This window comes from Danio aesculapii, chromosome 6, assembly GCF_903798145.1.
Source record: "Danio aesculapii chromosome 6, fDanAes4.1, whole genome shotgun sequence".
Lineage (NCBI taxonomy): Eukaryota > Metazoa > Chordata > Actinopteri > Cypriniformes > Danionidae > Danio > Danio aesculapii.
The window spans coordinates 2944122-2956621 of record NC_079440.1 but is presented as its reverse complement, the minus strand read 5'-3'; the positions used below and the strand labels follow the sequence as shown (position 1 = coordinate 2956621).

The 12500-nt window shown below is 34.5% G+C and overlaps 1 protein-coding gene across 1 annotated transcript in view; it reads left to right on the top strand.

The window, feature by feature from the left end:
- Positions 1–12500, top strand: part of plxna1b (plexin A1b) — a 323568-nt gene that overhangs the window by 57018 nt on the left and 254050 nt on the right. Inside the window, 1 exon segment of the mRNA XM_056459328.1 lies at positions 2033–2215. Within this exon segment, the coding sequence (XP_056315303.1) occupies positions 2033–2215 (183 nt within the window).

Genomic DNA, 12500 nt, shown 5'->3' with positions numbered 1-12500 from the left:
AATTTATATTTTTGCCATTTTTCAACAAGCGAAAATAAATAATTGAGCTAAATGTAAAAAGTTTTACGAAACGTGTTTATATTTTTGGTCACACTTTGCAATAAGGTTTCATTAGTTAGTGTATTTACATGAGTTAATTATGAAAAATACCTGTACAGCATGTATTAATCATAGTTTACTAATGCGTTGTTATTATCATCCAAAATTCATGCTTGTTAACATTAGTTAATGCACCTTGAGATAACATGAATTCACAATGAATGACTTTATTTTCATTAACTAACATGAATACTGTAATGTGTTCGTCGTTTACTCATGTTAGTAAAGGCATTAACTAACATTAATTAATATAACCTTATAGTAAAGTCTAGTATAGTATACCTTAATAGTGTTGTATTTTTTAATGTCAAGTTTTGAAAGACATTTAGCAAATTATAATTTCGAAAGCAAGCATGATAAGACGGTCTATACCAGATGTTGAATTGGACATTCTAGGTTGACACATTCATATTTATTAAATAACGAAGAATCACCTAAATGTAATTACTGCCGGACTGCTCTCACCATCAAGCATATTTTGTTGAAATGTAGAAGTTTAAATTCCATTAGACAAAATTTTTATAAGGAGATACTTTGAGGGACATTTTTAAAAAGGTTCCACCAGGAAGAGTTTTACATTTTTTATCAAAAATATACCTGAACTTAACCTTAACTTAGAATTTTTTTTTTGTAAATTTTATCTATTTATATTTTATATATTTGTCTAAGTAATTTATTTATTTATTTATTTTATAATACGAATTTGTTTTTATCATGTAATAGTTTAATGTATATCCATTTGGCCACGAAATAGACATAAGTTGCTGATGTGGCAATAAATATGTAATAAATAAATGTCAAGTTTTAAAGAGTGAATCTCACCTGATGACCAACAAATACTTGTTTTTTTTTTTTTAAGTAATTGAGCTAAATATAAAGAGTATTTATATTATTTAATAATAGTGAAGGAATGTGAAACTTAGAGAGAAAAATTAGTGAAAAAAAATGGAAAAAACAATAAAATTAATAATTATATAATAAATTAATAAATAATAATTATTGCAAAGCATGTTAGGTTTTGGTTTTCTGCAAACTGCATCCAGAATCTTCAGCTTTGTCTCAGATTTTTCATTTTAGTGCATCTTTAAAATAATTTCCTTGAGCAGAATAAGCTTAAAATATTTTTAAAATCTTTTCAGCAATATGAAAAGGTTGAACACACATGAGAAAGTCTGAATATCACCTGATGAGCAACAAACTCTTCCAGATTTCAGTGTGTTGGGAGGAGAAACAGTTGTCTTTTCCCACTCACTTCACTTTTCCAGGGTTTCCTGCAATACAGTGACTCTGCTTTTCCATTTTGGGATTCATTGCCTAAGTATTCTCACAGCAGTGTGTGTGTGTGGGGGGAACTTCCTCTGATAGTGTCTTTAGGAAAACACACCCAGCCGCAGCCTGTCACTGTTTCTAACCAGGCATGGTCCGGTATAAGATTCTGACCAGTAGATTTTGATGCGGAGGCTCCTTTTCTGTAGGAGATGATGTTGCTTTGGGGCGGCATAGTGGCTATGTGGTTAGCACTGTCGCCTCACAGCAAGAAGGTCGCTGGTTCGAGTCCTGGCTGGATCAGTTGGCATTTCTGTGTGGATTTTGCATGTTCTCCCCGTGTTGGTGTGGGTTTCCTCTGGGTGCTCTGGTTTCCCACAGTCCAAACTCCTGCGCTATAGGGGAGTTGATGAACCAAATTGGTCCTAGTGTGTGTGTGAATGAGTGTGTATGAGTACTGGGTTGCAGCTGGAAGGGCATCCGCTGTGTAAAAACACATGCCAGAATAGATGGCGGTTCATTCCGCTGTGGCAACCCCTGATAAATAAGGGACTAAGTCGGAGGAAAATGAATAAATGAATAAATAAAATTTTGACTTTACCAAACCGCTGTAAACCTTGAAACCGGTGATCATCTGATTTCTAACTCTCCTGTTTCTGTGTTTCAGCCTCTCCAGATCGATGATAATTTCTGCGGGCAGGATTTTAACCAGCCTCTTGGGGGCACTAGGACTATCGAGGGCACGCCGCTCTTCATAGACAAAGATGACGGGATGACTTCTGTCGCTGCGTACGATTATCGAGGAAACACGGTGGTTTTCGCAGGAACACGAAACGGCAGAATGAAGAAGGTAAGACAGAATATCTCGTCTTAAAGAGATAGCTGAGCTAAAAAAAGTGGTTCCTTGCTTTTCTTTTTTCTGATGAACTCAAAAGGAGATATTTTGAAGAATGTTTGGAACTGGTAATTATTGACTTTCATTGTAGGAAAAATATTAAGACTTTATTTTAGGTCACAATTCACCCTATTTACAAACCATTAATTAAGGCAGTATTAGCTCAACAGACTACTAATTATCTGCTTATTAATAATTAGCAAGCTAGTAGTTGGCTATAGGTTTTGGTCAGGATCAAGGAGGCAGAATAAGATCATGCTTTAAAACTAATTCATTCATTTTCCTTTATTAATCTGGGATCACCACAGCGGAATGAACCGCCAACTTCTCCAGCATATGTTTTACACAGCGGATGCCCTTCCAGCTGCAACCCATCACTGGGAAACATCCATACACACTCATTCACACACATACACTATGGGGAATTTAGCTTACTCAATTCACATATACCATGTTTTTGGACTTGTGGGGGAAACCGTGGGGAAACCCACGCCAACACTGGTAGAACATGCAAACTCCACACAGAAATGCCAACTGACCGAGTCCAGGCTCAAACCAGCGAACTTCTTTCTGTGAGGTGATTGTGCTACCCACTGCGCCATCGTTCTGTCCCTTTATAACTAATAATAATAGTTAATTTCTTAATAAAGGCAGGGAATAAGCCATCTGTGACTTAAACTAAAGTGTTAACGGAAAAACAAATACTATGAAAGTCAATGTTTACTGGTTTCCAACATTTTTCAAAATATCTTCTTTTCTGTTCAATAAAGAAAGAAGCTGATCGAGGTTTATCACAAGTAGAGAGTGATTAAATGATGACAGAATTTGTGTATTTGCTTGAACTACCCCTTTATTTCTGTTTTACGTTTGAGGATTTTCTTATCTTCATGCTTTGCTTTGTCGAAAACATTTGTTTTATCATGCTACTTTTGGAGTTATTGTATGTTTCTGGTCATATTGCAAGTAGTTAATTGATTGAACATAATTGAACATAATTCCCAAGTTTTGTTTTTCATTAAAATGTGTTTGAGCTTCTTCAGATATTATAAAACCAACAATAAAACAACAGACGGTGTTATTGAAGGAAACTTAAATTCTCATTTTATTTAGTTTCCTAAAGGGGACCTATTATGCATGACTTTATAAGGGATTTAAACACAGTTGTGTGGCAGCAGTGTGTAAATATAACCAGCTTCTAATAGTAAACATTAATTAATTCAGTTTATTTAAATCAGACTTGTCTGTAGAAACACTTTGATTGACATGCTCCCTTTGTACATGTCATCAGAGGGAGAAATTAAGCTCCGCCCACTATTGACCATCTCTTCCTCATTAGCATAAACAGCCTAAGTGAGAAGCAGCTGTCCATTAGAGTTTTGAATCTGCCACCATGCTGACACACAGGTGTTTATAGCTCCGCCCTCTTCTGAAAAAGAGCTCAATCTCATTTGAATTTAAAGCGACAGTCAACAAAACGCCACAATTAGGATCACAGCCAATCAGACTTGTCTGTAGAAACACTTTGATTGACATGCTCCCTTTGTACATGTCATCAGAGGGAGAAATTAAGCTCCGCCCACTATTGACCATCTCTTCCTCATTAGCATAAACAGCCTAAGTGAGAAGCAGCTGTCCATTAGAGTTTTGAATCTGCCAACATGCTGACACACAGGTGTTTATAGCTCCGCCCTCTTCTGAAAAAGAGCTCAATCTCATTTGAATTTAAAGCGACAGTCACCAAAACGCCACAATTAGGATCACAGCCAATTTCAGAGAGTTATAAAAGATTATCTGTGTCATATTTTGAGCTGAAACTTTACTACACACACTTAAAGGACATCAGAGACTTATTTTATATGTAAAAAAGGACATAATAGGTCCCCTTTAATTTCTATTTCTAGTCTATTATTGTGGATTTATCAGTGCACTAACTTCCAATGAGTAATAAAGCGTGTTGAATTCTCCATGAAAGTCTGACGCTGTTTTCATGTTCATCTGATATGGTTTGGATTGTGTATGCTGTTGGTCAACGTTATGCTGTTTTAATGCTTGCTTTAAAAGCAAGGGATGTCATTATCCAGTGATTTAATGCTGATTAGATTCACTTGTTGTGCTTGAGACTGTATTTTAGCCATCGGTTTATTGCTGATAGTGGTTTAAATGGCGCAGATGCCCGCAGTAGACATTTGGAGATGATTTAGTCAGTGCGTTGTGGTTTTTATTGTTCGTAGTTGATCGTTTTCATCGTTAGGATAAACAGGATTGTATTGTTACACTGTGGAAAGGCATTTTTCAGATCTCAGATTTCAGTCGCTCTTGTTTTATTTGTATTTGACTTTTTTTTTGTGTGTGTTTACCATCTGGTATTGGACATTTGGCCAATTATTGGCGTCAGACATCACAATTCCATTTCAAAAGCACTTTACAAGTGTGTGTGTGTGTGTATCTACATGTGTGTTGAAGTTTTGGTTGGGTGTGTCTACATTTGTGTAGAACTGTATGTTTGCATTTGTGTATAAAGGGTGTGTATAAATGTGTCTGTGTGTGTGTACATGTGTGTGTTGTGGGCTGGCAGGAGTGTAAGGGCTCAGTGGAGCATCACATGATGGATTCAGTGAGATGTGAAATGGAGGACAGACTCTATGTCCATCTCTGCGAGAGCGACTGAAGATGTGAATGAATTTCCAGCAGCAGCAGCTTCATGTTCTGTGTGTGTGTGTGACAGTCCATCATAGAAGTGCTCCTCACAACACCTCTTCTGCTGTCGCTCTTGCACTTCATTCACTGTATTTACAAGCTGTAGCAGTGGAGTAAAATCAATTTTGACATATGATTCATTACCTGTTAAATAAATCCAAGAATAAGAGTGCAGAGAGGCTATTTTAACTTCAGAACTGTGTGTTTATGATTTGACTATTTAATATTTGCAGAATAAAATCTGTTTTTGTACTAAAGCGTGACCTGGAAGTGAATGTCGAAGCAATCTGTGTGCATTCACGTTAAAAACCCTTACTATACAATTATGGAGGATAAATCTTTTATCTTTTTCTCTTTTTAAAAATAACATTATATTTCCTTCAAATCAATTATTTTAAAAGCGATTTCATTCGCAATAGTTATCAAATAAAAATCTAAATTTAATTGCAGCTGTTGATGCTCTTTTGACATTTTAAATAAGTCATACACTGCTGGCTTCTTGCATTGGAACAAACTGCCTTAAGATTGATGGTATCACAAACATTTTGATAGAAATAGACAATAAAAAATACATAATACAGCAATATCTCATGAGTAGCAGTGCGATATGGCTGTATATCAGCACTAGTGTGAGGCGTCCGTTGGCTCGAGTGCCTTAGTGTTCCACCAGTGACGATATACAGCCATATCGCACTACTACGAGTGTAATATTACGTTTATACAACAGTTCGACTGCATAATCATGTATATAAAATGGAAAATCAAACACTGAAAGTATAACAATCCTTTTGTATATGGAGCTTCTTTCTTCCTCCATTCATTCACATCTGCAGAACTGCAGAAACTGATACTACTTCACCAACGTCACTGTAGAGCTAGTGTTTGAGTGATTCTCTAGCGTAATGTCTAAAGTGATGACAAAACAGCTGATTTTACTCACATTTTAAGATTATAAGGCTGAACAGCATGAAATGCCATCAGTCTACAGAGATATCCCAGTATTTCTCCATTGCAATCGGGAGATCTGGAAGCAAACACTAGCAGATTGCTATGGTATAAATACAGCACTAACAACATACAAACAAACGAGATCTATGCTCTTATATTCCTAATCTTCATATGCAGACAATATTTATAGCTCCACATAACAGCAACTTTTTGCAAAACTAACATTTATTGCTTTTTCACCAAAATGGGCAAACATCACATGACCACACACACACACACACACACACACACACACACACACACACACACACTCTGTCATGCACTGCATTGTAGGCTATGTGCGTGTCTGACTCTGAGCTCCAGGCAGTCAGCAGGTGCTTTGAGCACAAAACCCCAAAGAGCAGTGCACGTCGGACACTTTATCAAGAATGTACTGCTGGATCACGTCTCACTATAGTTGTTAAACATGATATTTAATTAATCTTGTCTCTATCTAACGACTCTTCGGTCTTTTGAATCTATCAGGTAACGTGTCACAGCGTCAGTACACTGCTTCAATCTTTTGCTTTCACGCTTGTACTTGATAATTTTAGTGTAAACCTCAGAGACTGTTGGTTGGTTCCTGTTGGTTGTGCACCTTTTTACCAACCAAGTGTGTCGACGCTATTATACCGACACAGAAATCATGCCTCCAAGTTATGGAATCTTCAAAGAATGATCATCCTTTGATTGATAATATTTTAACTAAAGTTTACCAACTACAAAATCAGTGTTGTCACATAATTTTTAGGTGGGTTCCAGGACATGTCGGGCTTTTAGGAAATGAGCGAGCTGATGCAGCTGCTAAAGACGCTTTGAAGCAAGTGGTGAACAAATGCCAATTCCTCCATTAGAGATGAGACCTTTTATTAATGTCTACATTTTAAACAAGTGGCAAAAGGAATGGGATGCTTTAGAAAGTAATAAATTACATTAAAATCCAACCTGAAATCTCACACAGAATTTGAAGACATTTTAAGACTCGATTTGATCAAGTGGTTTTTACCAGATGTCGTATTGGACATGCAAGGATTTTTGCTCCAAGGTGAAAACCCTACTCAATGTTTGTGCTGCACAATTCCTCTTACTATAAAACACATTTTACTAGACTGTCCTGCTTTTAATGCTTCCAGAAGACTTTTATATGAAATGAACTCTCTTAAGGACATTTTTAACAAAGTAACACCAGAAAAGATTTTAAAATCTTATCATGCATCAACACTAAAAATCTTATTTAATTTCTGTGTTCATTTGTTTGTTGATTTTAAATTGTAGATTTATTATTGAAAGGTTCTTGCCATGAAAATAGCCTTGGTTGCTGACATGGCATTAAATAAAAGATACATTACATTACATTATACCGACACAGATCACTCTGCCTATTCATGCCAGAATCCTGCTGAAAAAGTGATTGACAGGTGGTCATTTGTGTGTAACTCATCTTTATTTATTTATGATTTGGTCATGGGTAAAGCTAAGACCATGCGGGTCAGGTAGTTCAAACAATAGGCTACAATTCATAAACTGTTAATTATTGAATAATTGAACTGAATAATTAATTACTATTAATTATTCATAAATAAGTAATTCTTAACCGCCTATGATGTCGATGCCATCGTCCATCACGATGTTTCATATTAGACATCATATGATGCCAAATTGGTCGACATCGCCCAACACTAAATGGAAGTCGATGGGGTAAAAACAGCCCCTAACATAACCAAACGGGAGTCAATTTGAACAATACGCAAGAGTAAACACGTGCATCAGATCACCGTTCATGTAAATACACCAGAGGAATCCTGAGTTGTGTTCATGTCATGATCAGTTGTTTTCGATTACACACCTACTGTAGTGTGTCTGGCTTTTTCAAAGGCCGCCTGTTTGCATGCTCTTTAAAGCTTTCCTAATTAGCTTTAAGTGGGTTTAGGACTCTTTTGGATGTGTGTGTGTGTCTGTGTGTGTGTGTGTGTTGAGAGAAGCGGAGTTAATCCTGCTGATCTGGAGCACGTCTGGACGCCCCTGACCCGTCTTCAGCTCGGCCTGTCTGGGTTTACTGTGCGGGACAGCCAGTCTGGACACAGAAACAACAGATGGACCAGCCAACTGAGCCCAACAGACACACACACACACAGACATAAAAAACACACTCCGACAGACACATGCAAACACATACACAGATGGACATATACACACACTGACATATACACACAGACACATGCAAACACACAGACGCACACACAAACACAGACCTAGATACACAGACATATGTTCACGCACACACGCATGCAAACACGTGCACACAGACATAGGAATACACACACAAACACGCGCGCACACACAACCAAACACAGACATAGACGCACAAACACAGACTCACACAGACATATGCATACACGCATCAACAGATACAGACACAACATGCAAACACACACACACATACACACACACATACACACACATACATAGATGCACACACAAACAGACATGTACACACAGACGAAGACATACACACACAAACCAGATACAGACACCACATGCAAACACAAGCAGATGCACACAAAGACACGCACAGACACACACACAGACATAGACAGACACAGACACACTATGCAAATGTACACACTTAACACATATAGAGACACACACACAAACAGACCTCGATACAGATATACACAAATACACACACATACAGACACACACATAGACGTACGCACACACAGACATAGACAAGTACACACAAACACAAAGACATACACACACACACATGGACATAGGCATACACACACAAACACAGATAGACACAACGTACAAACACACACGCACACACAAACACACACACACACACACACAGACATATACAAACACACACATACACACAGAAATACACACACAAACAGACCTAGACACCGATATATACACAAATACACACACATACAGACACGCACATAGACATGTACACACAAACACAGACATACACACACAAACCAGATACAGACACACACACAGACAAAACATGCAAACAAAGACATAGACAAACACACGCACACACATAGACACGCATATACACACAGTTAGTTCTGTTTTGAATCTGCCACTATGCTGATGCATAGCCGTTTATAGCTCCGCCCTCTTCTGCAAAAGAGCTCAATCTCATTTGAATTTAAAGCGACAGTCACCAAAACACCACAATTAGGATCAAAGCATATAAGAGTCAGTTTCAGAGGGTTGTAAAACATTTTGTGTGTGATATTTTGTGCTGAAACTTCACTACACACACTCAAAGGACATCAGAGACGCGTTTAAACTTCTATAAAGGGGGATGATGGGTCTCCTTTAAGACATATTGAGCTCGGAGAGTCCTACAGCTTCAGTGTGTGAATGCAGTCATCTTTAACTTCGCCTCACAGCAGTTCTGTGCTGTCTTCAGACCTGGAGGCGTTCAGACACACTGTCAGATGTGAAGCAGAATGAAGTGATGGATGGTTGTGTGTCGCTGATCCTCAGGGTTGATTTGAGCTGTTTTTAGAAGTTAAACTTGCTATAAGCTGAGGATTGACCCGCTGACCTCTCTGACCCCTGACCCTGCGCAGATGACACGCTTTATAGAGACACCTGATCTGTCTCTTTCTTATAATAGTCTGCAGTGCTTGAACATGGCCTGAATCACTCGATCTGATCTAAACCAAAACATAAAGTATTAAACTTCTGTTCCTGCTCCAGATACTGATGATTTCTCAAAGCGTGCGTCTTGTTTAAGAGAGATTGAGATTTGTGTTGAATCCAAGTTTCTATTCACAACAACAAGGTCAGTTTATGCAATAGGATTAATGATGCCAGGTTGGTAAGAACATTACAATAGGAGAATGCAATATTGACAAACATATATTTTGAGTTTAATTTATTTAATTTAACTTATCTTTATTTTATTTGATCAGTTTATTATTATTAAAAAATGTATTATTTTTAAAATTAATTTTAAAAGTATTCTTTTATTCTATTATTTTTTATTTAATTGAGCTATATATTTAGTTTTAAATTTATTACATGTAATTATGTATTAATTTATTACATTTATTAAAAACGTATTAAATTTTATTTTATTTTATTATATTTTATTTTTACAGTTTTATATTTTTTGTTTTGTTTTATTTTATCTTATATTTTGTTTTACAATTGTTTTATTCATTAATTTTTAAATTAATTTTTTATTTTATTTTTTACTTCAGTTTTATATTTCGTTTCATTTAATTTTAATTTAATTTAATTATATTTTATTTTATTGGTTTTATATTGTTTTATCTTTTTTTATTGTTTTATTTTATCTTATTTTTAATTTTATTATTTATAATTGTTTTAATATATATTTTTTTATAAATTAAAAAATTAATTGTTTTATATTTAGGTTTATTTATTTTTCATTTAATTTAATTTTTTATTAAATGTTATTTTATTTAATTATATTTTATTTTGTCAGTTTTATATTTTTTGTTTTGTTTTATTTTATCTTATATTTTGTTTTACAATTGTTTTATTCATTAATTTTTTATTTATTTATTATTTTATTTTTTACTTGAATTCAGTTTTATATTTAGTTTCATTTAATTATTTTAATTTGAATTTAATTTAATTATATTTTATTTTATTAGTTTTATATTGTTTTATCTTTTTTATTGTTTTAATTTATCTTATTTTTAATTTTATTATTTATAATTGTTTTAATATATTTTTTTTATAAATTAAATTAATTGTTTTATATTTATTTGTAATTTAATTAAATTTTTTATTAAATTTTATTTTATTTTGCAATACAAATAGGCAGAGTGATGGAAAATAAACATATAGAGCGGTAATAAATATAAGCTTTTTTTAAAGCAAGAACAATACTGTTTTTGTTCTGATCTTAGTTGATTTAGGCCTGTAATAAATTAATAAATATCAAACTTAAACTACCTAAACATGGTAACAAGTCCCTGTCTTAATGAGCGATTCATTGAATCATTCATTCAAAAGATTTGTTCAAAACCGCTGATTCATCCAGAAGAAGTTGACTCTTATGAACGGATCATTAATTAATTGCTGCTTATATTCAGTAAAACAGCATACTTGTGTGAAATTGAATCATATCATGCTCTAAATATAAAACCACAATCTTTTACAGGGATATATTGTATTTACCTTTATAACTTATACACTCATTTTAACTGCATCTAAATAGACTGCGTCACACAGTCAGTCAATGCATGTTTTTTTTTTCTGCAAAAGTAATTGACACGCTTCATAATGCCATCATCAAATCAACAGTATTAGGACATAATCACAGATATTAAACATCATGCACTCCTTAAGCAAAATGCTCAAATGTAAAATGCATCAAAATGAAATGACTTGGCACTAAAATGATGATGCTTTGATTGGGTGAAGTAGTAAAAAAGCATCTGAAAAATGCATAAAGGCACAAACATAAAATGCACCGCAATGAAACAACGAGACTAATGATGCTGCTTGACTTGCTGAAACAATAAAAAAATATGTACAGTGTAATAACAGATGAAAACACACACACACACACACACACACACACACACACACACACACACACACAGGATTGGGTGTTATCACTCCAGTTGAAGCATTGGCTGTGATGTGAGCGGTGGAGGTTAATCATACACTCACACACACACACACATATGCATGCACATCTCTGCGCTGCTGGTTGTTGCGTGTGTTATGCTGAGCTCTACATGTCTGTAATTAGTGACTCAGCCATGAGATTTGGCTGAGAACACACACTCACACACGCTGATTCTGATGCCTGTCCCTATGAATTACTATTGATTGCTACTCTGATTCATCGGTATAGATCAGACGTGTTCAGATTATTACAGATGGCGCGGTGTACGTTATGATAATCAGTGTCTGTTCATCTGTTGTTTTGCAAGGTTTTTAAGGCATTTAAGGTCAGTCAGATGTTTATTAAGACCTCCATTCAGCACAGACTAATTCATTTGAAGTGCGAGGGTGCACGTTTATATTACAAATATTACAAATGATGCTCTGAACTTTCTAATCATTAAAACTTCCTGATAAAATGCATCTCAGTTTCCACTCTGGATGCACCGATATGAAATTGATCAAATATAAATCATTACTTTTTTACTTTTTTTGCATGATGAAGTAAGCAGCGCTTTATTTATTTTTATTTTTATTTATTTATTTATTTTTTTAATTATTATTATTATTTTTTTTTTAATTATTTATTTTTTTTTAATTATTATAATTTTTCTTATTTTTATTTTTGTTTGTTTTATTTATTTATTTATATATTTTATTATTAATTAATTAATTAATTAATTTTATTTTATTTTATTTTTCTCATAAATTTGAACTTATCTCTAAACGTTGACTAATTATTGCTATGGCTTTCTTTTATATAAATGAAATCATATTGCTGAAAAAAAATGCAAAAATCAAGCAGCAAAGTCATTAAAGTCATAACAAAGTCATGCAAAAAAAAAAACAGATTGAAGATATTAACCTAATTTTGAAATTACTC